Genomic DNA, 25,739 nt, shown 5'->3' with positions numbered 1-25,739 from the left:
TGCATCTATCTGATATAGGGTGTAATCATTAGTCCAACAGTTACAAACAAGAGTTTCTATTTTACAAATTCAGGTCAGTTTCATTCCGTTTGCTAAACATTTTTCAACAGAATTGGCGGAATGAGTACACCCCTGATCACACGCAAACACAGTTCACTTTCATATCAGCCACATACAAACTGCATGATCACTTTGCTCGTTAATTCCTTCTCACATCGACGCGCTCTCAACTTTTCTCTTCGCGTGTGGACTTCAGTGCACAACACATCAGCTGTCTGTCACCAGGCAAAAACAAACTTCACAAGGCTAGCCTACATATTTGTCACCATATTAGCTAATGTCATATTCAACATAGCTACTAGATAGAACTTACGCGTTAGTAAACTCGCTACAATCATGCAGTAAGCAAGCAGTTTAGCAGTTACACTGGTGGGCCCCGTTGACAAGAAATTAATAAAACCAAAAGCTTACCGTGACTTTGAAAAGTTCCAGTGTTGGATAGCCAGCTAGCTAACATGGCATCCCTCTCTGTTTGAACCGGGTGTTTGAGTAGGCTAAACTACCTAGCTGCATTCGCTAGCTAAAAAAAGTTAAAGTGAAAAAAAAGACCTCTCCTTTGCTTCTCCTTCATTTTTGAATACTTTTAATTTGTTAAAAACTGTTGTCTTTCTATCTCTCCTTGGGTTAACCACATTTTATGCACTGCGGTGCTAGCTAGCTGTAGATTATGCTTTCAGTACTAGATTAATTCTCTGATCTTTTGATTGGGTGGACAACATGTCAGTTCATGTTGCGAGAGCTCTGATAGGTTTAAGGACGTCCTCTGGAAGTTGTCATAATTAATGTGTTGAGTGTATGGAAGTGGGTGAGAACCTTCAGCCTCCTAGGTTTTGTATTGAAGTCAATGTACCCAGAGGAGGACGGAAACTAGCTGTCCTCTGGCTACACCATGGTGCTACCCTACAGAGTGCTGTTTTAATACAATATTTGTTGACAGGCCAGTCATGTTCTTCCACACCGATCTCGACAAACCATTTCTGTATGGACCTCGCTTTGTGCACGGGGGCATTGTCATGGGCGTTTCCACAATAACAGCACTTACAGTTGACCAGGGCAGAAATTTGCCGAACTGGCTTGTTGGGAAGTGCCACGTTGAGCCAATGTTTGTCTATGGACGATTGCATGGCTATGTTCTTGATTTTATACACCTGTCAGCAACGGGTGTGGCTGAAATCGCCAAATCTGCTAATTGGAACGTGTGTCCACATACTTTTGTGTGTATATATAGTGTATCTGGGTCGTTTTCAGTTGGCTCAAAACAGGACAACACATTTTGAAACGGGGAGGTACTAATAAAAAATATAAAAAATCTGTTTTGCTGTAATGTGCCCTAGTGAATTGAACATAACCTAGTGGAGGTAATTCAGTCTCTTGTATCGTGGGCGCTGAGTGTTGTGTGTCTGTGCAGGTGTGATCCAGGAGCTTCATCTGAAACTGAGGGAGCACTGTTCTCAGGCCCCAGCCAGCCAGAACTTCAGACCTGCCCCTGGCACAGTGTGCTGCTCCCTATTCTATGGTAAGGACACACACACACTTATTCTGTGTCAGGCAAGAGTACTCACATTGACTCAGGACACATACACACTCAGAAAATGGACACACGATGAGCTCTCTGTTGTGATCTCAATCTTGACCGGGTTGAGGAATTTTGTGGAGCTTTGCCTGCCAAGGATCTCATCGCTGTTGGTAGTGATCTCTCTCTCACTCACTGTACCCTCCTAGAGGACAACCAGTGGTACAGGGCCAAAGTGCTGGCCTACTCCTCTGAAGAGAAGGTGTGTGTGGGCTACATTGACTTTGGCAACTCGGAGGAGGTGGAGCTGAGTCGCCTGCGTTCCATCACCTCTGAACTCCTAGCCCTGCCAATGCAGGCCATCCCTTGTGCCCTGGCAGGTATGACCTATTACACATTCAAGTCAATATATTGATTCATCTCGAATTTCTGCTTTTCTGACATCCTCTATTCATGTGTCATTCCATTTGGCCAAGGTGTCAATAACTAACTAAATTATAGCAATAAAGAAATGCATTGCCATTTCATGCCTTTTGATTCTGTACTTTTTGTCTCAAACTCAGGAATCTCCAGTGCATTAAATTGTGTTTTAGGGATAGTGGTAGTTTAACCTGATCACTTACAAACTCTAACTTTTTTAATTGCCTGTTACACACACACAATCCCACCCCTCCCCCTATAGGAGTGCGTCCCACGGCAGAGGCCTGGTCAGAGGAGACTGTGCTGATGCTCAGGCGGATGGTGTGTAACCGATTCCTGCGGGTAGAGATCCTGGGCGAGCGGGAGGGTATGGCGCTGGTGGCCATGATCGACGAGGCCAGCGACCCCCAGGGCAATGTGGCCGAGATGCTGGTCGCCACTGGTTATGCCTTGCCTGCCAACCATCAGGATGAAGAGGCCACCACCAAGGAGCAGGGTGAAGGAGCCTGGACAGAATCATCTCATGGTAACTAGAAGTCAGACCTGCCAACCTGTACGCCAGTGTTTCTGCTGTACTCATTTAGCATTAAGATTAGTCATCAATACGTTGCTAACTAGTAACAAGATCATGTTTTAGAGTTAGTGATCTAGCAGCTAATGATTAACCCAATGGGGTAAATGCATGGGCAACATCATGCTTCAGCCTTTTTGTTTAGTTATAAAATATTTCACCCTCATCATTCAAATTAAATCAACCTCTTCACCCTCATCCTCATCATTCAGTTCATTCAAATTCAATCATGTCACGTGTAATTATCAGCTTCGATCACCCATTCATCCATTGATCTCATTTATTTAGTGACGAGAAAGAGACATTAGCGCCAGAGTACAAACGCCCAACGGCGAATTTGGTATTTTATTAGGATCCCCATTAGCTGTTGCGAAAGCAGCAGCTACTCTTCCTGGGGTCCACACAAAACATGAAACATGACATAATACAGAACATTAATAGACTATAACAGCTCAAGGACAGAACTACATAAATTTAAAAAAGGCACACGTAGCCTACATATCAATACAAACACACATACTATCTAGGTCAAATAGGGGAGAGGCGTTGTGCCGTGAGGTGTTGCTTTATCTGTTTTTTTTTAAACCAGGTTTGCTGTTCATTTGAGCAATATGAGATGGGAGTTCCATGCAATAATGGCTCTATATAATACTGTGCGCTTTATTGAATTTGTTCTGGATTTGGGGACCTGGTGGCATGTCTGGTGGGGTAATTGTGTCTGTCAGAGCTATGTGTAAGTAGACTATGCAAACAATTTGGAATTTTCAACACGTTAATGTTTCTTATAAAAATAAGTGATGCAGTCCGTCTCTCCTCAACTCTTTGCCAAGAGAGACTGGCATGCATAGTATTTATATTAGCCCTCTGATTACAATGAAGAGCATGACGTACCGCTCTGTTCTGTGGGAGCTGCAGCTTAACTAGAGCTGTGTTCGAATACCCATACTAACATACTGTATACTATATACTAATAGTTCATTTTAGTATACTGTAAACAAATGGTGTCCTTTCAGTTGAGCGTACTAGCGCTTCGCCTGTCTACCGGAAGTTGATGCTGTTGCTATGCAACCTCCTTGCTAGCTTGTTAGCATAACAAATTGCTAGCTAGACATTTTACGACTTTGGGTGTGTTCTTAAATTCAATCTGGAGTGCCAGAGTGCTTGTTAGCATAATTTACACCAGAGCGCAGAATAACTGACAAATTTACAAATGCTCAACACCCGTTGAGTATGGCCGGTGTCAGTAAACCTCGGCAAAAAAGCGTAATTAAATTGTTAACAGCAGCACATTTAGTCACCAACGCTCTGGATAACATGAAAACAGCCTAACCAGCTCTGCTAGGGCGACTAAAATGGTCAGAGTGAGGTGTTTTCTCATTTGTGTCTGGAAGTAGCTAGCAAGTTCGCTTGGGTGCTTGACTGCCGTTGTAAGGTCAGAATGCTCAAATCAGCCCTACTCCTTGGCCAGAGCGTCCAGTGTGCGCTCTGAATTTACAAACGGACAATCTGACAATGCTCTGAATTATGAACGCCCAGAGTGCACTCCAGTCAGGACATTCCATCACATACTCATTCTAAGATTAACACCAGTGGCCCCCCAGACCACCTGGCATCCAGACTCTGTGGCACCAAGAGTGACACATACTAATGGATTGACCTCATTCCTAAAACCCTGTATTAACACGTCATATCAATCTTGTAATAAATAATGTGGAAATTGAGCAAGTTGAGGTCACTAAACTGCTTGGATTGTAAACTGTCATGGTCAAAACATATTGATACAACAGTATCAACAAGGCAGGTCCTACAGGGCCTAGTTTTGTCGCACCTGGATTACTGTTCAGTCGTGTGGTCAGGTGCCACAAAATGGGACTTAGGAAAATAGCAATTGGCTCAGAACAAGACAGCACGGCTGGCTCTTAGATGTACACACAGAGCTAACATGAATAATATGCATGTCAATCTCTCCTGGCTCAAAGTGGAGGAGAGATTGACTTCATCACTACTTGTATTTGTGAGAGGTATTGACATGTTGAATGCACCAAGCTGTCTGTTTGAACACCCCATGCATACCCCAGAAGACATGCCACCAGAGGTCTCTTCACAGTCCCCAAGTCCAGAACAGACTATGGGAGGCGCGCAGTACTACACAGAGCCATGACTACATGGAACTCTATTCCACATCAAGTAACTGATGCAAGCAGTAAAATTATATTTAAAAAAACAGATAAAAATACACCTTATGGAACAGCAGGGACTGTGAAGCAACAAACATAGACACATGCATACACACACGATAACATGGATTTTGTATTGTAGATATGTGGTAGTGGTGGAGTAGGGGCCTGAGTGTTGTGAAATCTGTGAATGTATTGTAATGTTTTTAAAATTGTATAACTGCCTTAATTTTGCTGGACCCCAGGAAGAGTAGCTGCTGCCTTGGCATCAGCTAATGGGTATCCGTAATAAATACAAATAGGGGGAGAAGGGCCTTGGTCAGGGAGGTGACCAAGAACCCGATGGGAGAACCTTCCAGAAGAACAACCTTCTCTGCAGCACTACACCAATCAGGCCTTTACAGTAGAGTGGCCAGACAGACGCCATAGCTTATATGGACAGCTATATTGACACTCAATCACTATGGTATTTTTTTATTGGTAAATTTACAAATAAAGATATTATGATAAATAGAATAGAAACTTGTATCTCAATATGGTAAGTGGTGAAATAAGTATAGCCAGTTATAATTGTAATGGCTTAACAGATAATAACAAAAGAAGAACAATATTTACATGGCTCAAAGAGAAGGAATATAATATCTATAGTTTACAGGAAACTCATTCAACAATTCTAGATGAAGTTTTGTGGGAAAAGGACTGGGGGGGGGGGGGGATATACTTCTCCAATGGGCAAAGAAACTCAAAAGGGGTGATGATATTAATTAACAATAATTTTGATCCAAATGTGCAAATTGTCCAAACTGATCTGCAAGGTAGATGGATGATTTTAAATATGTTATTGGACCATAAACAGATATGGCTCATTAACCTTTACGGACCAAATAATGATGATCCACACTTCTTTGACTATATATATAATAAATTATCAACCCTGCAAGCAATACAATACTATATTATTATGGTGGGAGATTATAAAACTGTTTTAAATAGCACAATGGACCGTAAAGGAAATCACACTACAAACTATCACCCTCATGCTCTTAAGGAAATCATGAATGTCATGGATACATTAGAACTACTCCTGAGTGGCGCAGTGGTCTAAGGCACTGCATCGCAGTGCTAACTGTGCCACTAGAGATCCTGGTTCGAATCCAGGCTCTGTCGCAGCCGGCCGTGACCGGGAGACTCATGGGCGGCGCACAATTGGCCCAGCGTCGTCCAGGGTAGGGGAGGGAATGGCCGGCAGGGATGTAGCTCAGTTGATAGAGCATGGCGTTTGCAACGCCAGGGTTGTGGGTTTGATTCCCACGGGGGGCCAGTATATAAAAAAAAATAATAATAATGTATTCACTAACTGTAAGTCGCTCTGGATAAGAGCGTCTGCTAAATGACTAAAATGTAAAATGTAAATGTAACTAGTAGATACAGTGGGGAGAACAAGTATTTGATACACTGCCGATTTTGCAGGTTTTCCTACTTACAAAGCATGTAGATCTCTAACTTTTATCATAGGTACACTTCAACTGTGAGAGACGGAATCTAAAACAAAAATCCAGAAAATCACATTGTATGATTTTTATGTAATTAATTCGCATTTTATTGCATGACATAAGTATTTGATCGCCTACCAACCAGTAAGGATTCCGGCTCTCACAGACCTGTTAGTTTTTCTTTAAGAAGCCCTCCTGTTCTCCACTCATTACCTGTATTAACTGCACCTGTTTGAACTTGTTACCTGTATAAAAGACACCTGTCCACACACTCAATCAAACAGACTACAACCTCTCCACAATGGCCAAGACCAGAGAGCTGTGTAAGGACATCAGGGATAAAATTGTAGACCTGCACAAGGCTGGGATGGGCTACAGGACAATAGGCAAGTAGCTTGGTGAGAAGGCAACAACTGTTGGCGCAATTATTAGAAAATGGAAGAAGTTCAAGATGACGGTCAATCACCCTCGGTCTGGGGCTCCATGCAAGATCTCACCTCGTGGGGCATCAATGATCATGAGGAAGGTGAGGGATCAGCCCAGAACTACACGGCAGGACCTGGTCAATGACCTGAAGAGAGCTGGGACCACAGTCTCAAAGAAAACCATTAGTAACACACTACGCCGTCATGGATTAAAATCCTGCAGCGCACGCAAGGTCCCCCTGCTCAAGCCAGCGCATGTCCAGGCCCATCTGAAGTTTGCCAATGACCATCTGGATGATCCAGAGGAGGAATGGGAGAAGGTCATGTGGTCTGATGAGACAAAAATATAGCTTTTTGGTCTAAACTCCACTCGCCGTGTTTGGAGGAAGAAGAAGGATGAGTACAACTCCAAGAACACCATCCCAACCGTGAAGCATGGAGGTGGAAACATCATTCTTTGGGGATGCTTTTCTGCAAAGGGGACAGGACGACTGCACCGTATTGAGGGGAGGATGGATGGGGCCATGTATCGCGAGATCTTGGCCAACAACCTCCTTCCCTCAGTAAGAGCATTGAAGATGGGTCGTGGCTGGGTCTTCCAGCATGACAATGTCCTGAAACACACAGCCAGGACAACTAAGGAGTGGCTCCGTAAGAAGCATCTCAAGGTCCTGGAGTGGCCTAGCCAGTCTCCAGACCTGAACCCAATAGAAAATCTTTGGAGGGAGCTGAAAGTCCGTATTGCCCAGCGACAGCCCCGAAACCTGAAGGATCTGGAGAAGGTCTGTATGGAGGAGTGGGCCAAAATCCCTGCTGCAATGTGTGCAGACCTGGTCAAGAACTACAGGAAACGTATGATCTCTGTAATTGCAAACAAAGGTTGCTGTACCAAATATTAAGTTCTGCTTTTCTGATGTATCAAATACTTATGTCATGCAATAAAATGCAAATTAATTACTTAAAAATCATACAATGTGATTTTCTGGATTTTTGTTTTAGATTCCGTCTCTCACAGTTGAAGTGTACCTATGATAAAAATTACAGACCTCTACATGCTTTGTAAGTAGGAAAACCTGCAAAATCAGCAGTGTATCAAATACTTGTTCTCCCCACTGTATATGGAGGCTTAAATATCCTGACCTAGTGAGATACACATGGCGGAGACTCAATCAAGCGAGTCATCTTGACTTCTTTCTTATGTCATTCTCGTTGGCGCCAAAAGTTTAAAAAGTGTTGATGGGGACAGAATGCGGTCGGACCATCATATAATTGGCATATACTTTACTCTTACTGAATTTCCACGTGGGCGAGGATATTGGAAATTTAATCAAAGCCTATTGGATGATAACTTGTTTTTAACTAGGACAGAGGAATTGATAACTGTTTTTTTCCGACATAACATAGGTACAGCAAATCCCCTTATTGTATGGGACACTTTTAGATGTGCCTTTAGAGGCCATGCAATTCAGTACTCATCTCGAAAACAAAAGCAATTTAGGTCAAAAGATTCCATACTAGCAAAGGAAATAGTTCTAACATAACAGATGGATAGCAATAAAAGCTGTAACATAGCGGCTCAGAATAAATTACAGGAAAAACAAAAATAAATGGAGAAACTTAAGTGTAATATATTATAAAAAATAAAGCAAACTGGATGGAATATGGGGAAAAATGCACCAAATTATTTTTTAATATTCAACATCGAAATGCTACCAAAAATAATTTACTGAAACTGGTTACAAATTACAGTCACCATGATTCACCAAATGATATTTTGAAGGAGGAATAAAAGTACTTTAAGCATATGTTTTCATTTCAGTTGCCTCCATCTCCTCTAACTGAAGCTAACTGTAGGGATTTTTTCCCAATTGATAATGTAAAATTAACAGCCAAACAAAGACTCATGTGAAGGTTAAATTACAGAGGAGGAACTTCTGGATGCAATTAAAGACTTTAAGTCCGGGAAAACTCCAGGGTTGGATTGCATACCAGTCGAGGTATACCAAACCTTTTTTGATATACTAAGAGGACCGTTATTAGCATGTTTTAACCACTCCTATGTAAATGGTAGATTGTCAGACACTCAAGAAGAAGGTCTGATTTCATTATTACTGAAACAGGATACAAGTGGGAAATATAAAGATCCAGTCCATTTACACTTCAGTGTTGTGATGCAAAATGTATAGCGCATAGAATAAAAAAAATATTGTCTGACATTATTCATTCTAATCAGACAGGTTTTTTACATGGACGATACATTGGAGATAATATAAGGCAAGTACTGGAAACAATGGAACACTGAAAAATCTGGGAAACCAGGCCTGCTATTCATAGCAGACTTTGAAAAGGCATTTGAACAAGTACGACTGGAGTTTATATATAAATGTCTGGAGCATTTCAATTTTGGAGAATCTCTTATAAAATGGGTTAAAATCATGTATAGTAACCCTAGGTGTAAAATAGTAAATAATGGCTATTTCTCAGAATGTTTTAAACTGTCAAGAGGAGTAAAACAAGGTTGTCCACTATCGGCATATCTATTTATTATGGCCATCGAAATGTTAGTATCCAACAATAATATCAAGGAATTAGAAATCCAGGGCTTAAAAAGGTGTCATTGTACGCTGATGATACATGTTTTCTTTTAAATCCACAACTTGAATTCCTCCACAGCCTCATAAAATATCTAGATACATTTTCTAACTCTCTGGATTACAACCAAATTATGATAAATGTACTATATTACATATTGGATCACTAAAAAATAAAATGTCCATGTAGTTTACCAATAACATGGTCTGATGGTGATGTGGATATACTCAGAATACATAACCCAAATGAAATAAATGATCTCACTCCAATACATTTGAATAGAAAGTTAGCAAAAATAGATAAGATCTTGCTACCATGGAAAGGTTAAATACCTGTCTATTTGTGGAAAAATCACCCTGATTAACGCTTTACTATTATCCCAATTTACCTACGCCTAGTGAACATTTTTTTTAAATTTCAGAAAAAATATATTCCATTTTATTTGGAACGGCAAGCCAGACAAAATTAAACAGGCCTATTTATATAATGAATATGATTTCGGAGTACAGAAATGATTAAATATTAAAGCATTAGACCTAAAAGCTTCAGTCATACAAAAGTTATACTTAAATCTGACTGGTTCTCTAGCAAATTAGTAAGATTGTCTCACCCCATGTTCAAGAATGACCTTTTTCCCTTTATTCAGATTACAACCTTTCACTTTCAGTTATTTGAAAAGGAAATAATCTCCCAAATATCACTATTTCTAAAACAAGCCATAGAAAGTTGGTTGCAATTTCAATTTAATCCTCCAGAAACGACAGAACAAATAATGCAACAAATATTGTGGTTAAACTCAAATATACTAATTGATAATAAACCATTATGTTTAAAAAAAAAAAAAAAAAAAAAAAAAGGTATTCTTTATAAATTATATGGAGTTGTGTCGCACATAACAGCAGCTAACAAATGGAAATGTCTGCTCTACTCAAAATTACGACCAAATAATTGCAGCATTACCACAAAAATGGATTCAATTTAAATTATTATATACACATTTTGCTACCAATAGAATGTTATTTATATAGGGGATACAATCTACCCAGCTCTGCAGATTTTTCTGCGAAGAGAAATAATCATTTGTTTTGGTACTTTCTATTTGTAGCTTATTTTTGGTCACTGGTCCAGGAATGGCTGAAGGATTGCAATATTTACCTGGAGCTTACCCTGCAGATAGCACTACTGGGTGATCTGAAAAGTCATAGTCAATCGATCAATAATATAATAATACTTTCAGAATTGTTTTTTATTTTAGATTTACAATCTGTAGAAACAATGATAATAGAAGGGTTCAGAACTTTTGTGAAACATTCACAGTACAGTTGAAAAATATATAAATCCAATATGGATGGTGTTAGGAGATAGATGGGATGTGTTGAATGGAGCTGAAGGATGGGACTAATAACAACTAACAACAACTAATAACAACAAGATAACTAATATAAAGCATACTGTGTCCATAATAAGTATATAGGTTATAGGTTGAGAGCTTTAATGAAGCTGCCAGTTGAGGACCTGTGAGGCGTCTGTTTCTAAAACTAGACACTCTAATGTATTTGTCCTCTTTCTCAGTTGTGCACCGGGGCCTCCCACTCCTCTTTCTATTCTGGTTAGAGACAGTTTGCACTGTTCTGTGAAGGGAGTAGTACGCAGCGTTGTACGAGATCTTCAGTTTCGTGGCAATTTCTCGCATGGAATAGCCTTCATTTCTCAGAACAAGAATAGACTGACGAGTTTCAGAAGAAAGTTAATTGTTTCTGGCCATCTTGAGCATGTAATCGAACCCACAATTGCTGATGCTCCAGATACTCAACTAGTCTCAAGAAGGCCAGTTTTATTGCTTATTTAATCAGCACAACCGTTTTCAGCTGTGCTAACATAATTGCAAAGGGGTTTTCTAATGATCAATTAGCCTTTTAAAATTATAAACTTGGATTAGCAAACACAACGTGCCATTGGAACACAGGACTGATGGTTGCTGATAATGGGCCATGCTCTGAGGACGCGGCTAGTAATCACCTTTTGAGGGTGGACTGTATTATTATGCATACTTGATGGACTGGTTAACTTATGCTACACTTTAAACGTTCTATCCACGAGTCTAATAATAATAATAATAATAATATGCCATTTAGCAGACGCTTTTATCCAAAGCGACTTACAGTCATGCGTGCATACATTTTTTTTGTGTATGGGTGGTCCCGGGGATCGAACCCACTACCTTGGCGTTACAAGCGCCGTGCTCTACCAGCTGAGCTACAGAGGACCACTCTCACAGAGTCTGTGAGAGAACATATAGGCCTAGGTAATGCTGTTGGTTCATCGATTGTGCAGGGTGGCTTACCAAGTTGGCCTTCAATTATAGTGAATTTGTTTTTGAATAGCCTAGTAATAGGGCATTTTTTATATTTTCATAATTAGTAGGCTGAGACATTACCATTCGCTACAGAATATCTCACCACCGTGCGTTTCCATCTTCTCTCTCCTTCATTACTTCCTCGAGCACGCAGAGAGAGGGGCTGTCAACAGTTTTAATTTATTATTTTGTTGTGAAAACATGTTACTATCGATGTTAATGAACAGATTTCACTTTGTTTCCCAAATGGGTAGCTGCAGGAACATGGTTGGAGAGCCATGTTATACAGTGTTAGGGCAGAATATCACCTGTCGCGCAGCGAGAGGCTGCATGCTCCTCAGTGGTTGATTGTGACGATATATAAGTGTTACAGTGAGGGGAAAAAAGTATTTGATCCCCTGCTGATTTTGTACGTTTTCCCACTGACAAAGACATGATCATTCTATAATTTTAATGGTACGTTTATTTGAACAGTGAGAGACAGTATAACAACAACAAAATCCAGAAAAACGCATGTCAAAAATGTTATAAATTGATTTGCATTTTAATGACGGAAGTAAGTATTTGACCCCTCTGCAAACATGACTTAGTACTTGGTGGCAAAACCCTTGTTGGCAATCACAGAGGTCAGACGTTTCTTGTAGTTGGCCACCAGGTTTGCACACATCTCAGGAGGGATTTTGTCCCTCTCCTCTTTGCAGATCTTCTCCAAGTCATTAAGGTTTCGAGCCTGACGTTTGGCAACTCGAACCTTCAGCTCCCTCCACAGATTTTCTATGGGATTAAGGTCTGGAGACTGGCTAGGCCACTCCAGGACCTTAATGTGCTTCTTCTTGAGCCACTGTTTTGTTGCCTTGGCCATGTGTTTTGGGTCATTGTCATGCTGGAATACCCATCCACGACCCATTTTCAATGCCCTGGCTGAGGAAAGGAGGTTCTCACCCAAGATTTGACGGTACATGGCCCCGTCCATCGTCCGTTTGATGCGGTGAAGTTGTCCTGTCCCCTTAGCAGAAAAACACCCCCAAAGCATAATGTTTCCACCTCCATGTTTGACGGTGGGGATGGTGTTCTTGGGGTCATAGGCAGCATTCCTCCTCCTCCAATCACGGCGAGTTGAGTTGATGCCAAAGAGCTCGATTTTGGTCTCATCTGACCACAACACTTTCAACCAGTTCTCCTCTGAATCATTCAGATGTTCATTGGCAAACTTCAGACGGGCCTGTATATGTGCTTTCTTGAGCAGGGGGACCTTGCGGGCGCTGCAGGATTTCAGTCCTTCACGGCGTAGTGTGTTACCAATTGTTTTCTTGGTGTCTATGGTCCCAGCTGCCTTGAGGTCATTGACAAGATCCTCCTGTGTAGTTCTGGGCTGATTCCTCACCGTTCTCATGATCATTGCAACTCCACAAGGTGAGATCTTGCATGGAGCCCCAGGCCGAGGGAGATTGACAGTTCTTTTGTGTTTCTTCCATTTGCGAATAATCGCACCAACTCTTGTCACCTTCTCACCAAGCTGCTTGGCAATGGACTTGTAGCCCATTCCAGCCTTGTGTAGGTCTAAAATCTTGTCCCTGACATCCTTGGAGAGCTCTTTGATCTTGGCCATGTTAGAGAGTTTGGAATCTGATTGATTGCTTCTGTGGACAGGTGTCTTTTACAGGTAACAAGCTGAGATTAGGAGCACTCCTAATCTCAGCTCGTTACCTGAATAAAAGACACCTGGTGCCAGAAATGTTTCTGATTGAGAGGGGGTCAAATACTTATTTCCCTCATTAAAATGCGAATCAATTTATAACATTCTTGACCCCCTCTCAATCAATATATAACATGCGTTTTTCTGGATTTTTTTGTTGTTATTCTCTCACTGTTCAAATAAACCTACCATTAAAATTATAGACTGATCATTTCTTTGTCAGTGGGCAAACGTACAAAATCAGCAGGGGATAAAATGCTTTTTTCCCCTCACTGTATATGCCCAGACGTTTGTATATGCAATCCTGTGTGAAAGCAGAGTTTTGATGGTTGCCTAAGAAGAGGATCCCAGCTGCTACTATTATTTATTTCTCAGCTGCTAATATTAAGCACATGCTTCGCTATAAAAACAGAGAAGCCTATCTGGCATGTTTGAAATACGAACTGAGGGGAATGCAGCCTCCATTCGCAATTCGCGTGCGTACGGAAGACGTCTTTTTTTCCGCTGTTCCTGCCAATTTGATAATGGATCGTTCTTAATGAAACTAATTTAACATCTTTGTAAAAACGAAATTAAATTGAGAATAGTCTGATGGATGAAAATATGATCACTTGATGAGAGAACAGCATGTGCAGCCTGAGGCAAGGAAAAGAGCGTAAGCTTTTTTGCGACTTTTTCAAATAGTCAATAGCATGTAGTCGCATCATGTTTCGATTTCTTAGACATTCTAAGGTTTGTGTCATTCACAACTACTGCCAAATAACTATAAATCTAGCTCATAGAACCTGTTTAATTATCACTTTAATACTCAACATAGCCACTTCATATGCGCACTCGCTCCGTAATGGGAAAAATATGATTTATATATTTATTAAGTTAAGTTCAATTATATTCTTCTTACTATAAAATCATATAAAATAATGGCACGGGACTTATTAGCATATCTTGTCCGCTAAATGAACTAGCCAACAGCCTATGGCATGGCGCATAACCATATAATATACGGTAGGCCGACTCCATATTTCGTTCTTCTGAAATGAATTTTCTTCGTAGCATGCTTCTTTAGACCTGCTTAAAAAAATTATGGATTTATTGTTATGGTGTATATTAAATATATTAGACATTTTTTTATGTAGTGGCCTAGATGTTCGAAAGGCGCGCATCAGCAGCTCGTAAGCGTGTCGCCCTGGAGATTCTAAACATGATTATGTTAATGAAAGATTACCGTGAGACCGGCAGTCATTTGCATGACCATAACCGGCTGACAAAATTGAATGACAGCCATAGCCCTAGTTAACATGCTTGTTAGTGTTTTGTTTTTCCATATCAGATTGGTGGTCTTAGCTTTTTAGTTTATTCACTTCTTGATCGAAAAACCATCGGTGAAGTAGACGCGCGGACGCTCTACCATTCCCGTGACGTTTCAATATGGCTGCGGCCACATCTCTTGAAGCTTGTGCGACGCAAAAAAACATATAATATTGTGTTCTAAAAGCATTTTCATTAAGCTATAAAAACAGAGTTGCACACTCCATATGTATAATCTCCCAGTAATTTATTGGGTAAAAAACCACCAACATTTCGGTGTCACTGTGCCTTCTTCAGGGTAATGTCATGAATGCTTGAACCAGGTTATGTAGAAAACAGTGCAATTAGTGCAACCATGGGACAACAGTGAGGGGTGTGTCATAATTGCTAGGTTGATCAGAATGAATTGAGCGAAACTGTTAAAAGACAATAGCCCACAGCATATTTAATATATTATGCCATTGTTAGCATTATCATAACATTAGCATCAACATGCATTATTGTTTCATTTAATTTCACCTATATATTTAAATATTTCCAATTTCATTAAAGAAAATGGTTACATGTAATCTTTTGGGTCAACAATAGTGCATAATAAGCATCATCAACAGGGGGAACATATGCTGATAAACTGTAGAATCAATATATTCATTACAATTCTGTTCACAGAAAATATAATTGTTCATAAGAAGGGCCTGAGATCAAAGTCAATATTCAGACCACTAGGGCTCAATGTTTTTAAATAGGATATCCAGTAGGCCTCCCTCTGTAGTAGTAGGGTCTCGATGTTACCTCCTCTCCTTGGTAGAGCAACATGCTCAATGCCTGTGTATTTGAGGGAGGACATGGGATGGTTAGCTTCAACAAAGTGAGCTGCTACTGGATAGAAGGCACCAGGGAAAATCTTTTTAAAGAATTCCAAGACTGTTCATCTAATAAAAGTAGAACACACCTGCATATCGTCACTTTAAGTGGGTATGTTCGAAATGGAGTTATCCCACGCGGACTACGTTGGCAAAAAGAGCCTTCATTTGGCCAACGCACGAAAGAGTTTTGTGAACGTTGGTGTGCTATACTTAACAACTGTTCACTGGACCTGATGACTTTGATCATCGAAACCTCCATTGACAATTCACAGCAAGCTCTATGAGACGAGCTAAATTATCCTATCAAACTGGATGATCTCATTAAGAGTAACGCTGACCTTCAGACCAAGATTACGACGGAACTGAGGGAGTCCCTCTGTCAGACCATCTATCCACATACAGCGCTACCTCTGGCTCCTCTACCAACGGTGAGCGTTTTTTCTCCAACAGAGGGCGCGGACACTGGGGACAACGTCGAGGACAACACCCCCAGTACGTAAGACGGTTCGACTCACACGTCTGGGGAAGAAGAAATCCACTACCATCCCGCAATACCTACCAGTTGAGATCCAGGACGGCCCCCCAGTCCAACAGGAGCTAAATGTCTTCAACTTATCAAGTAAGACCCTGACACCAGCCCACCTTAGTGTTCTCAATAAGGGGTTATCATTTGTACCTACTACCTACATGAATGACTGACGTCCATATAGATCTATTCAAGGTTTTCCGTAATCTGAGATTGCGTGAGTTCTTGGATAAGAGTGAAATTTACATGACTCCACTTGAAATGTCATCCTCAGTGAGATATACACATAGGTCTACCACGTTAATCGATAGACTTACCTGCCCTACCATGAGTCAAGCAGGAGATGGAGCCATCAACCAAGCTGAGGTACCTGAGAACTCTGAGAGAACCACATTTAGAGCAAAAAATTCATTCGTACCTCCCCCCAAACGCAATGCATCCATAGAAACCTTCTGCAGGATTGTTGAAAATGATGTAGGTGACCTACTGAAAGACAAACAGAAACACATCCTATGATAACCTAAGTAGAGACGAGCGAATGGCTCTTAAGGACTTACAATGAGATCCTTCGATTATCATTTAAAAGATGTGATTGAGAATCTCCCATGTTATGTCAAAGACACTAGTCACATGATCTCATTGATAGAGGGCTTAGGAAGGATACCAGAGGGCACCCTGCTGGTCACTTTTGATGTGGAGAGCTTGTACACTAACATCCCACACACTGGAGGCTTGCAGGCGCTGCAACACTTCCTTCAGCAGAGAAACCCTACCCCTTGCTCCATCCAATGATTGCATCTTGCAACTCACTGAACTGGTATTATCCAATAACTACTTAATCTTTGTGTCAGACTTTTTCCTTCAAATTCGGGGTGTAGCCATGGGCTCCCCCTTCGCCCCCAACTAAGCAAACCTGTATGTGGGACAATTTGAGGAAGCGCTCATTTACAAAACAGAGACACACCCCCTACTTTCTAAAATCCTCCTATGGAAGAGATACATAGATGATGTCTTTGTGCTCTGGGAAGGAAGTCAGCAGGAACTAAATAATTCCTAACTCTGCTAAACGAGAGCTCTGAATATCTCAAATTCACCATGAAGACTGATGAGAGAAAAAAAAAAATACCTGGACTTATGGATCATCAAAGAGAATGATGCATTACATACAGACTTATACACAAAGCCCACAGACCGCAATACCCTGCTACGTGCGGTTAGTATGCATCCCCTTCCCCTCAAGAATGGTCTACCATATAGCCAGTTATGCAGGGTTGAATGAATCTGTGGCCACCAGTCAGTTTTTGACAGCAATGCTAAGAAAATGACAGAAAAATTCCAAATGAGAGGCTATAAGGACAAAACTCTTAATGCTGCAATGATGAAAATATCTCAAAAACCAAGAGGAATTGCTAAAAACTAAACCAAAGGAGAAAAACAACGCAACAGTGTTTTGCACTAAGTACACCAAGTGTTCGGAGAAAATGAAGCGATCCTGAAAAAGCACTGGCATATTTTGCAATCAGACAAAAATAATTGCACACCTCTTCAAGGAACCCCCACTGGTGGTCTATAAGCGTGGTCACAATATTGGGGATAGCTTAGTGAGATCTGAACTGCCCCCTGAGCCCACTCAGACACTCTTGACACCCATTCCAAATGGGAACTACAAATGTGGCTCATGCGCACAGTGCAATAGCTCTACAAAAGCATCCTTCTTCAGACACCCACATACAGGTCGAAAAATCCCTGTTAGGGGTATCATCTTATGCAAGACAAAGGGAGTAATCCATCTCATCACCTGTACATGTGGGAAAGCCTACGTAGGACAAACGAAAAGACAATTAAAACAATGCATAGCTGAACACCGCAGCTCAATCAGGTGTGCTAACACTGACTATCCAGAAGCAGCTCACTTTGTTGAAGCTAACCATCCCATGTCCTCCCTCAAATACACAGACATTGAGCATGTTGCTCTACCAAGGAGAGGAGGTAACATCGAGATCCTACTACTACAGAGGGAGGCCTACTGGATATCCTATTTAAAAACATTGAGCCCTAGTGGTCTGAATATTGACTTTGATCTCAGGCCCTTCTTATGACCAATTATATTTTCTGTGAACAGCTCTTGTAAATGAATATTCTTTCCTACAACCTATCAGCGTACACCCAATATGTTCCCCCTGTTGATGATGCTTATTATGCATTATGATTGACCCAAAAGATTACATGTAACCATTTTCTTTAATGAAATTGGAAATATTTAAATATATAGGTGAAAGTTTTATGAAACAATGAATGTTGTTGCTAATGTTATGCTAATACTAATGATAACAATGGCTTAATATATTCAATATGCTGTGGGCTATTGTCTTTTAACAGTTTCGCTCAATTCATTCTGATCAACCTAGCAATTACGACACACACCTCACTATTGTCACTGGTTGCAGTAATTGCACTGTTTGTCTACATAACCTGGTTCAATCATTCATGACATTACCCTGAAGAAGACACAGTGATGCCGAAACATTGGTGTTTTTTTTACCCAATAAATTACTGGGAGGTTATAGATAGGGAGTGTGCGACTCTTTTGTTTTTATAGTTTACAGTTTATTCAAGGTTAGTCAGCACCTCTACACTAAATAATTTTCTCTGGGTGTGCGCCAGCTCATGCTTTTTATTAGACTAAAAGCATTTTCATAACATTACGTTCAACAAGGTAACCTAACATCGACATGGTACAAACTGTTGTAGGTTGATTTTAGCGTTTCAGTTAATCTTTTTTTTTTAATGGCTGACGCATGGGGTTATCCATTTGCATTTACCTCATTGGAAAAACCCCAAGACACTGAATTAATCAAATGCTACTTGCTACCTGGCCAAGGCTTTCGACTCTGTCAACCACCGCATTCTTATTGGCAGACTAAATAGCCTTGGTTTCTCTAATGACTGCCTCGCCTGGTTCACCAACTACTTCTCAGATAGAGTTCAATGTGTCAAATCGGAGGGCCTGTTGTCTGGACCTCTGGCCGTCTCTATGGGGGTGCCACAGGGTTCAATTCTCGGGCCGACTCTATTCTCTGTGTATATCAATGATGTCGCTCTTGCTGCTGGTGACGCTCGGATCCACTTCTATGCGGACGACACCATTTTATATACATCTGGCCCTTCATTGGACACTGTGTTAACAAATCTCCAAACGAGCTTCAACGCCATACAACACTCCTTCCGTAGCCTCCAACTGCTCTTAAACACAAGTAAAACTAAATGCATGCTCTTCAACCGAACGCTGCTTGCACCTGCCCACCCGACTAGAATCACTACTCTCGGCGGGTCTGACCTAGAGTATGTGGACAACTACAAATACCTAGGTGTCTGGTTAGACTGTAAACTCTCCTTCCAGACTCACATTAAGCATCTCCAATCAAAAGTTAGATCTAGAATCGGCTTCCTATTTCGCAACAAAGCCTCCTTCACTCATGCTTCCAAACATGCCCTCGTAAAACTGACTATCCTACCGATCCTTGACTTCGGCGATGTCATTTACAAAATAGCCTCCAACACTCTACTCAGCAAATTGGATGTAGTCTATCACAGTGCCATCCATTTTATCACCAAAGCCCAGTATCTCTATTTGCACATCATCTTTTGCTCATCTATCATTCCAGTGTTAATACGAAATTGTAAATATTTTGCACTATGGCATATACCTCCATAACTTACTACATTCGCACACACTGTATATATATTTTCTGTTCTATTTTTGACTTTATGTTTTGTTTACCCCATATGTAACTCTGTGTTGTTTTTATCGCACTGCTTTGCTTTATCTTGACCAGGTCGCAGTTGTAAATGAGAACTTGTTCTCAACTGGCTTACCTGGTTAAATAACGGTGAAATAAATTAAATAAAAAATGGTACATTGTGACTCTGATCTTAAAAATGCGTCTCGGTATAAATATTTATTTTTATCATATAATTTTGAGTGGTGGCAACGATTTGACACTGCTAAATGAATATAGGGGAAACACTGAGAATATTATTCTCCTGTGACCATTTATTTTGGGGTTCAATTGCAGTTCTTCCTTCACCACAAGAGAGCAGTGTGCCGGTTTCAGGGGGCCATAGTCTCACTGCTGCATTCCCGAAGTTGTTGACTCGTTGTGCTAGCAAGTTAGCTAGCAGCAGAGACTTTAGGGAATCCAATATAATCACTGGCTAGCAGTTCTCAGCTATCTCTTACTGGCGGTAAAAACTGATTGCCATAATTTTTTCCTGTCATTACTCAATGATTACATTTAAGAAACCAAACATTAAACTAGAACAGTACATTTCCTAAAGAAAATGGCTGTGCTTGCTAGCTTGTGTCAGAGTATTTATGGTTGTGAAATAAGTTATACTAGTGGTAGACTGGTTATAGTTGAAAAAGTAGGTACATTTACATTTTCGTCATTTAGCAGACGCTCTTATCCAGAGCGACTTAGAAATTGGTGCATTCACCTTATGATAGCCAGTGGGACAACCACTTTACAATATATTTTTATTTTTATTTTTTGGGGGGGTGGGTTAAGGGGGGGGTAGAAGGATTACTTTATCCTATCCCAGGTATTCCTTAAAGAGGTGGTAGATGGAAATATTTGGTTGATAGGATAGCCTGAACATGTGAACGGTTCAAGAGTTACTATTACGGTTGGTGGGTTATTTTATGCATATTTTAAAAGTTAGAATTGATAATGTTTTGAAAATGTTAGTTGCTAAGGAGCAGGATAATTCTGAATAGGTACCACTGTTTACTTATGGTTCTCATTTAAACCCATGTTAAGTTTTAAATTGTTATAGTTAAAAATATATAAATACTTTCAACAATCTGCTACTTCTGAAAGTATTCAGACCCCTTGACTTTTTCCACATTTTGTTACGTTACAGCCTTATTCTAAAATGGATTGCATTTATTTTTTCCCCCTCAGAAATCTACACACAATACCCCATAAGACAAAGCGAAAACATGTTTTTAGAAATGTGTGCAAATGTATTACAAATAAAAAAACAGATACCTTATTTACATAAGTATTCAGACCCTTTCCTATGAGACTCGAAATTGAGCTCAGGTGCGTCCTGTTTCCATTTATCATACTTGATGTTTCTACAACTTGATTGGAGTCCACCTGTGGTAAATTCAATTGATTGGAAATGATTTGAAAAGGCACATACCTGTTTATATAAGGTCCCATAGTTGACAGTGCATGTCAGAGCAAAAACCAAGCCATGAGGTCGAAGGAATTGTCCGTAGAGCTCCGAGACAGGATTCTGGCAAGGCACAGATCTGGGGAAGGGTACCAAAAACATTCTGCAGCGTTGAAGTACCCCAAGAACAAAGTGGCCTCCATTCTTAAATGGAAGAAGTTTGGAACCACCAAGACTCTTCCTAGAACTGGCCGCCCGGCCAAATCTGATCAATCGGGGGAGAAGGGCCTTGGTCAGGTGAAACCAAGATTGAACTCTTTGGCCTGAATGCTAAGCGTCACGTCTGGAGGAAACCCGGCACCATCCCTACAGTGAAGCATGGTGGTGGCAGCAGCATGCTGAGGGGATGTTTTTCAGCAGCAGGGACTGGGAGACTAGTCCGGATCGAGGCAAAGATGAACGGAGCAAAGTACAGAGAGATCCTTGAATAAAACATGCTCCAGAGCGCTCAGGACCTCAGACTGGGGCGAAGGTTCACCTTCCAACAGGACGACGACCCTAAGCACACAGCCAAGACAACGCAGGAGTGGCTTCGGGACAAGTCTCGATGTCCTTGAGTGGCCTAGCCAGAGCCCGGTCTTGAACCCGATCGAACATCTCTGGAGAGACTCTCCCCATCCAACCTGACAGAGCTTGAGAGGATCTGCAGTGAAGAATGGGAGAAGGTCCCCAAATACATGTGTGCCAAGATTGTAGCGTCATACCCAAGAAGACTCAAGGCTGTAATCGCTGCCAAAGGTTCTTCAACAAAGTACTGAGTAAAGGGTCTGAATACTTATGTAAAAGTGACATTTCAGTTGTTATTTTTTAATGAATTTGCAAACATTTCTAAAAACCTGTTTTCACTTTGTCATTATGGGTTATTTATTGTGTGTAGATTGATAAGATGTATTTATTTTTTAATCAATTTTTGAATAAGGCTGTAAAGTAACAAAGTGGAAAAGTCAAGGGGTCTGAATACTTTCTGAAATGTGGACACCCCTTCAAATGAGTGGATTCGGCTATTTCAGCCACACCCATTGCTGACAGGTGTATATAATCGAGCACACAGCCATGCAATCTCCATAGACAAACATTGGCAGTAGAACGGCCTTCCTAAAGAGCTGTGAATTTCAACATGGCACCTTCATAGGATGCCACCTTTCCAACAAGTCAGGTCGTCAAATTTCTGCCCTGCTAGAGCTGCCCAGGTCTGAAGTGGAACGTCTAGGAGCAACAACAGCGAAGCGGTAGGCCACACAAGTCTGGGTTTGGCGTATGCCAGGAGAATGCAACCAGCCTGGATGCATAGTGCCAACTGTAAAGTTTGGTGGATGAGGAATAATGGTATTGGGCTGTTTTTCATAGTTCAGGCTAGGCCCCTTAGTTCCAGTGAAGGGAAATATTAACGCTACAACATACAATTACATTCTAGATGATTCTGAGCTTCCAACTTTGTGGCAACAGTTTTGGGAAGGCCCTGTCCTGTGTCAATGCCCCCGTGCACAAAGTGAGGTCCATACAGAAATGGTTTTTTGAGATGTGTGGAAGAACTTGACTGGCCTGCACAGAGCCCTGACCTCAACCCCATCGAACACCTTCGGGATGAATTGGAACGCTGACTGAATTGGAACACTAATGCTCATGGCTGAATGGAAGCAAGTCCCCGCAATTGCGGGTAGCCTTCCACAAGCTTCCCACAATAAGTTGGGTGAATTTTGGCCCATTCCTCCTGACAGGGCTAGTGTAACTGAGTCAGGTTTGTAGGACTCCTTCCTCGCACACGCTTTTTCAGTTCTGCCCACAAATGTTCTATAGGAGTGAGGTCAGGGCTTTGTCGATAACAACGTAAAGGATGTAACCCTGATATACACAGTGTAAAAGCTCTTCAAGTCACAATGTTTCATTATAACGCCTTTATACCATTTTTAATGACGTCACAAAATATACATTAATTTTCCATATTCAATTTCTCATCATTCCCAACGTTTGGATGTTGAAATATATTGTCCCAATGTTCATTGTTGGATGTTGAAGTTTTTGGGTGGCAAAAGGTGTCTGAAACAAAGGCATTCCTTTCACCATACTAGAATGCCAGAGAGAGATTATCCTCCTCTCTAATTTATTATTATTTACATTATAGTCATTTAGCAGACGCTCTTATCCAGAGCGACTTACAGTTAGTGAATACATTAATTTTTTTATTTTTTCATACTGGCCCCCCGTGGGAATCGAACCCACAACCCTGGCGTTGCAAACGCCATGCTCTACCAACTGAGCTACATCCCTTCCGGCCATTCCCTCCCCTACCCTGGACGACGCTGGGCCAATTGTGCGCCGCCCCATGGGTCTCCCGGTCGCGGCCGGCTACGACAGAGCCTGGATTCGAACCAGGATCTCTAGTGGCACAGCTAGCACTGCGATGCAGTGCCTTAGACCACTGCGCCACTCGGGAGATATTTATGGCAGTATTAAGGTGTCAAGACTGGCACAGCCACCCTGTGGGTGGTTGTTGTCGGCCATTTGCCAAGCTAATGTGAGGCCTTTTGATCCTCACCGAGGGAGAGTCATTTCTGTTTTCATTTGCAAATCTATAAAAACCTGTTTTTGCTTTGTCAATATGGGGTATTGGGTGTAGATGAGGGAATTTTTTTTATTTAATGCATTTTTTAACAAGGCTGTAACTTAACAAAATATGGAAAAGGGGAAGGGGTCTGAATACTTGCCGAATGCACTGTATATCATAAGTTGAATGCACCAATTTGTAAGTCGCTCTGGATAAGAGCGTCTGCTAAATGATGTAAATGTATGTACGTACGTACGGTCACTGGGGACAATGTCGTCGATGCACTTATTAAGGACGCTGGTGACTGATGTGGTAAACTCCTCAATGCCATCAAATAAATCCCGGAACATATCGTAGTCTTTGCTAGCAAAACAGTCCTGTAGTTTAGCATTCGCGTCATCGGACCACTTCCTTATTGAGTGAGTCACTGGTACTTCCTGTTTTAAGTTTTTGCTTGTAAGTAGGAATCAGGAGGATAGAGTTATGGTCATATTTCCAAATGGAGGGCGAGGGAGAACTTTGTATGCGTCTGTGTGTGGAGTAAAGGTGATCTAGAGTTTTTTCGCCTCTAGTTGCACAGGTGACATGCTGGTAGAAATTAGGTAAGACTGATTTAAGTTTTCCTGCATAGAAATCACCGGTCACTAGGAGCGCTGCCTCTTGGTGAGCATTTTCTTGTTTGCTTATGGCTCTATATAGCTTGTTGAGTGATGTCTTAGTGCCAGCATCGGTTTGTGGTGGTAAGTAGACAGCCACAGAAAATATAAATGTAAATCGTATGGTCTACAGCTAATCATGAGGTATTCGAACTCTGGCGAGCAAAACCTTGATATTAGAGATTGCGCACCAGCTGTTAAGACACCACCACGAGTTTGCCCGACGCTGCTGTTCTGTCATGCTGATATATTTTTAAAAAAAACTGCTAGATTTACAGCCACGACTCAGAGAAACATAGGATATTACAGTTCTTCAGATTACGTTGATAGGATAGTCTCGAACGGAGCTCGTCCAGTTTATTCTCCAGTGATTGCATGTTCGCCAATACAATGGAGGGTGGAGGCGGTTTATCCACTCACCTACGTAGTCTCGTCAGGTATCCTGCACACCGGCCTCTATAACAGCGCCTCTTCCTTCTTCGAGTGTCGGGTATTTGGGCCTGGTCCGGGAGGAGCAGGATGTCATTCAGAAGTAGAAATCCTCATCCAAATCGTATGGGAGTATCTCACCCTACCTATTTCATTACTTTGTCCCACAGTGGCCAAGCCTGCTGTGGCAGAGAAGCTGCAGTGGACATGTGCTGAGCTTCCTACTGAGGGCCAGACGGTGGCACTGGTAGTCAGTGTGATGGAGAATCCTGGAGAGTTCTACTGCTACAAATATAACCAAGAAGGTACAGCCAACTCCATTGCATTCTAAACATCTCACAGTAGGAGTGAGATTTTACTACATTAGAATAAGGGAGCCTTAGCTGTGGGAGCCTCATGTAGGCTTTCAGTATACATGTTATATCCACTACAGCACAAGGCCATCTGATTATCTACTACAATGCTACAGCCTGAGTGTAGAATACCACAAGGTAGAACAAGCATGAAGTGAAACTGTTCTGTCCTGCAACACAAAACTTAATGATGACTTCATTACCACCTCACAGAATGCATTTCCATTGACATATTGTTTCTTAAGTGATGAGATGTTGAGTTAATACTTTGCTTCTTCACCACTACAATACAAGTGCTACAATACAAGTGCTGAACATAAATATAAAAGCAACGTGAAGTGTTGGTCCCATGTTTCATGAGCTGAAATAAAAGATCCCCAAAATGTTCCATATGCACAAAAAGCTTATCTCTCTCAAATTTTGTGCGCAAATTTGTTTACATCCCTGTTTGTGAGCATTTCTCCTTTGCCAAGATAATCCATCCATTTGACAGGTGTGGCATATCAAGAAGC

At 41.3% G+C, this 25,739-nt stretch overlaps 1 protein-coding gene across 1 annotated transcript in view; it reads left to right on the top strand.

Moving 5' to 3' along the window:
- tdrd1 (tudor domain containing 1) overlaps positions 1-25,739 on the top strand; it is a gene marked incomplete at both ends in the record, with an annotated part of 123,204 nt that overhangs the window by 36,330 nt on the left and 61,135 nt on the right. Inside the window, 4 exons of the mRNA XM_084141431.1 lie at positions 1,469-1,576; positions 1,783-1,953; positions 2,256-2,519; positions 25,045-25,179. Coding sequence (XP_083997557.1) covers positions 1,469-1,576; positions 1,783-1,953; positions 2,256-2,519; positions 25,045-25,179 — 678 coding nt within the window. The remainder of the gene's footprint in view (positions 1-1,468; positions 1,577-1,782; positions 1,954-2,255; positions 2,520-25,044; positions 25,180-25,739) is intronic.

This window comes from Coregonus lavaretus, assembly GCF_964263955.1.
Source record: "Coregonus lavaretus genome assembly, chromosome: 25".
Lineage (NCBI taxonomy): Eukaryota > Metazoa > Chordata > Actinopteri > Salmoniformes > Salmonidae > Coregonus > Coregonus lavaretus.
The sequence above is the reverse complement of the archived record's forward strand: the minus strand, read 5'-3'. Positions and strand labels throughout refer to the sequence as shown.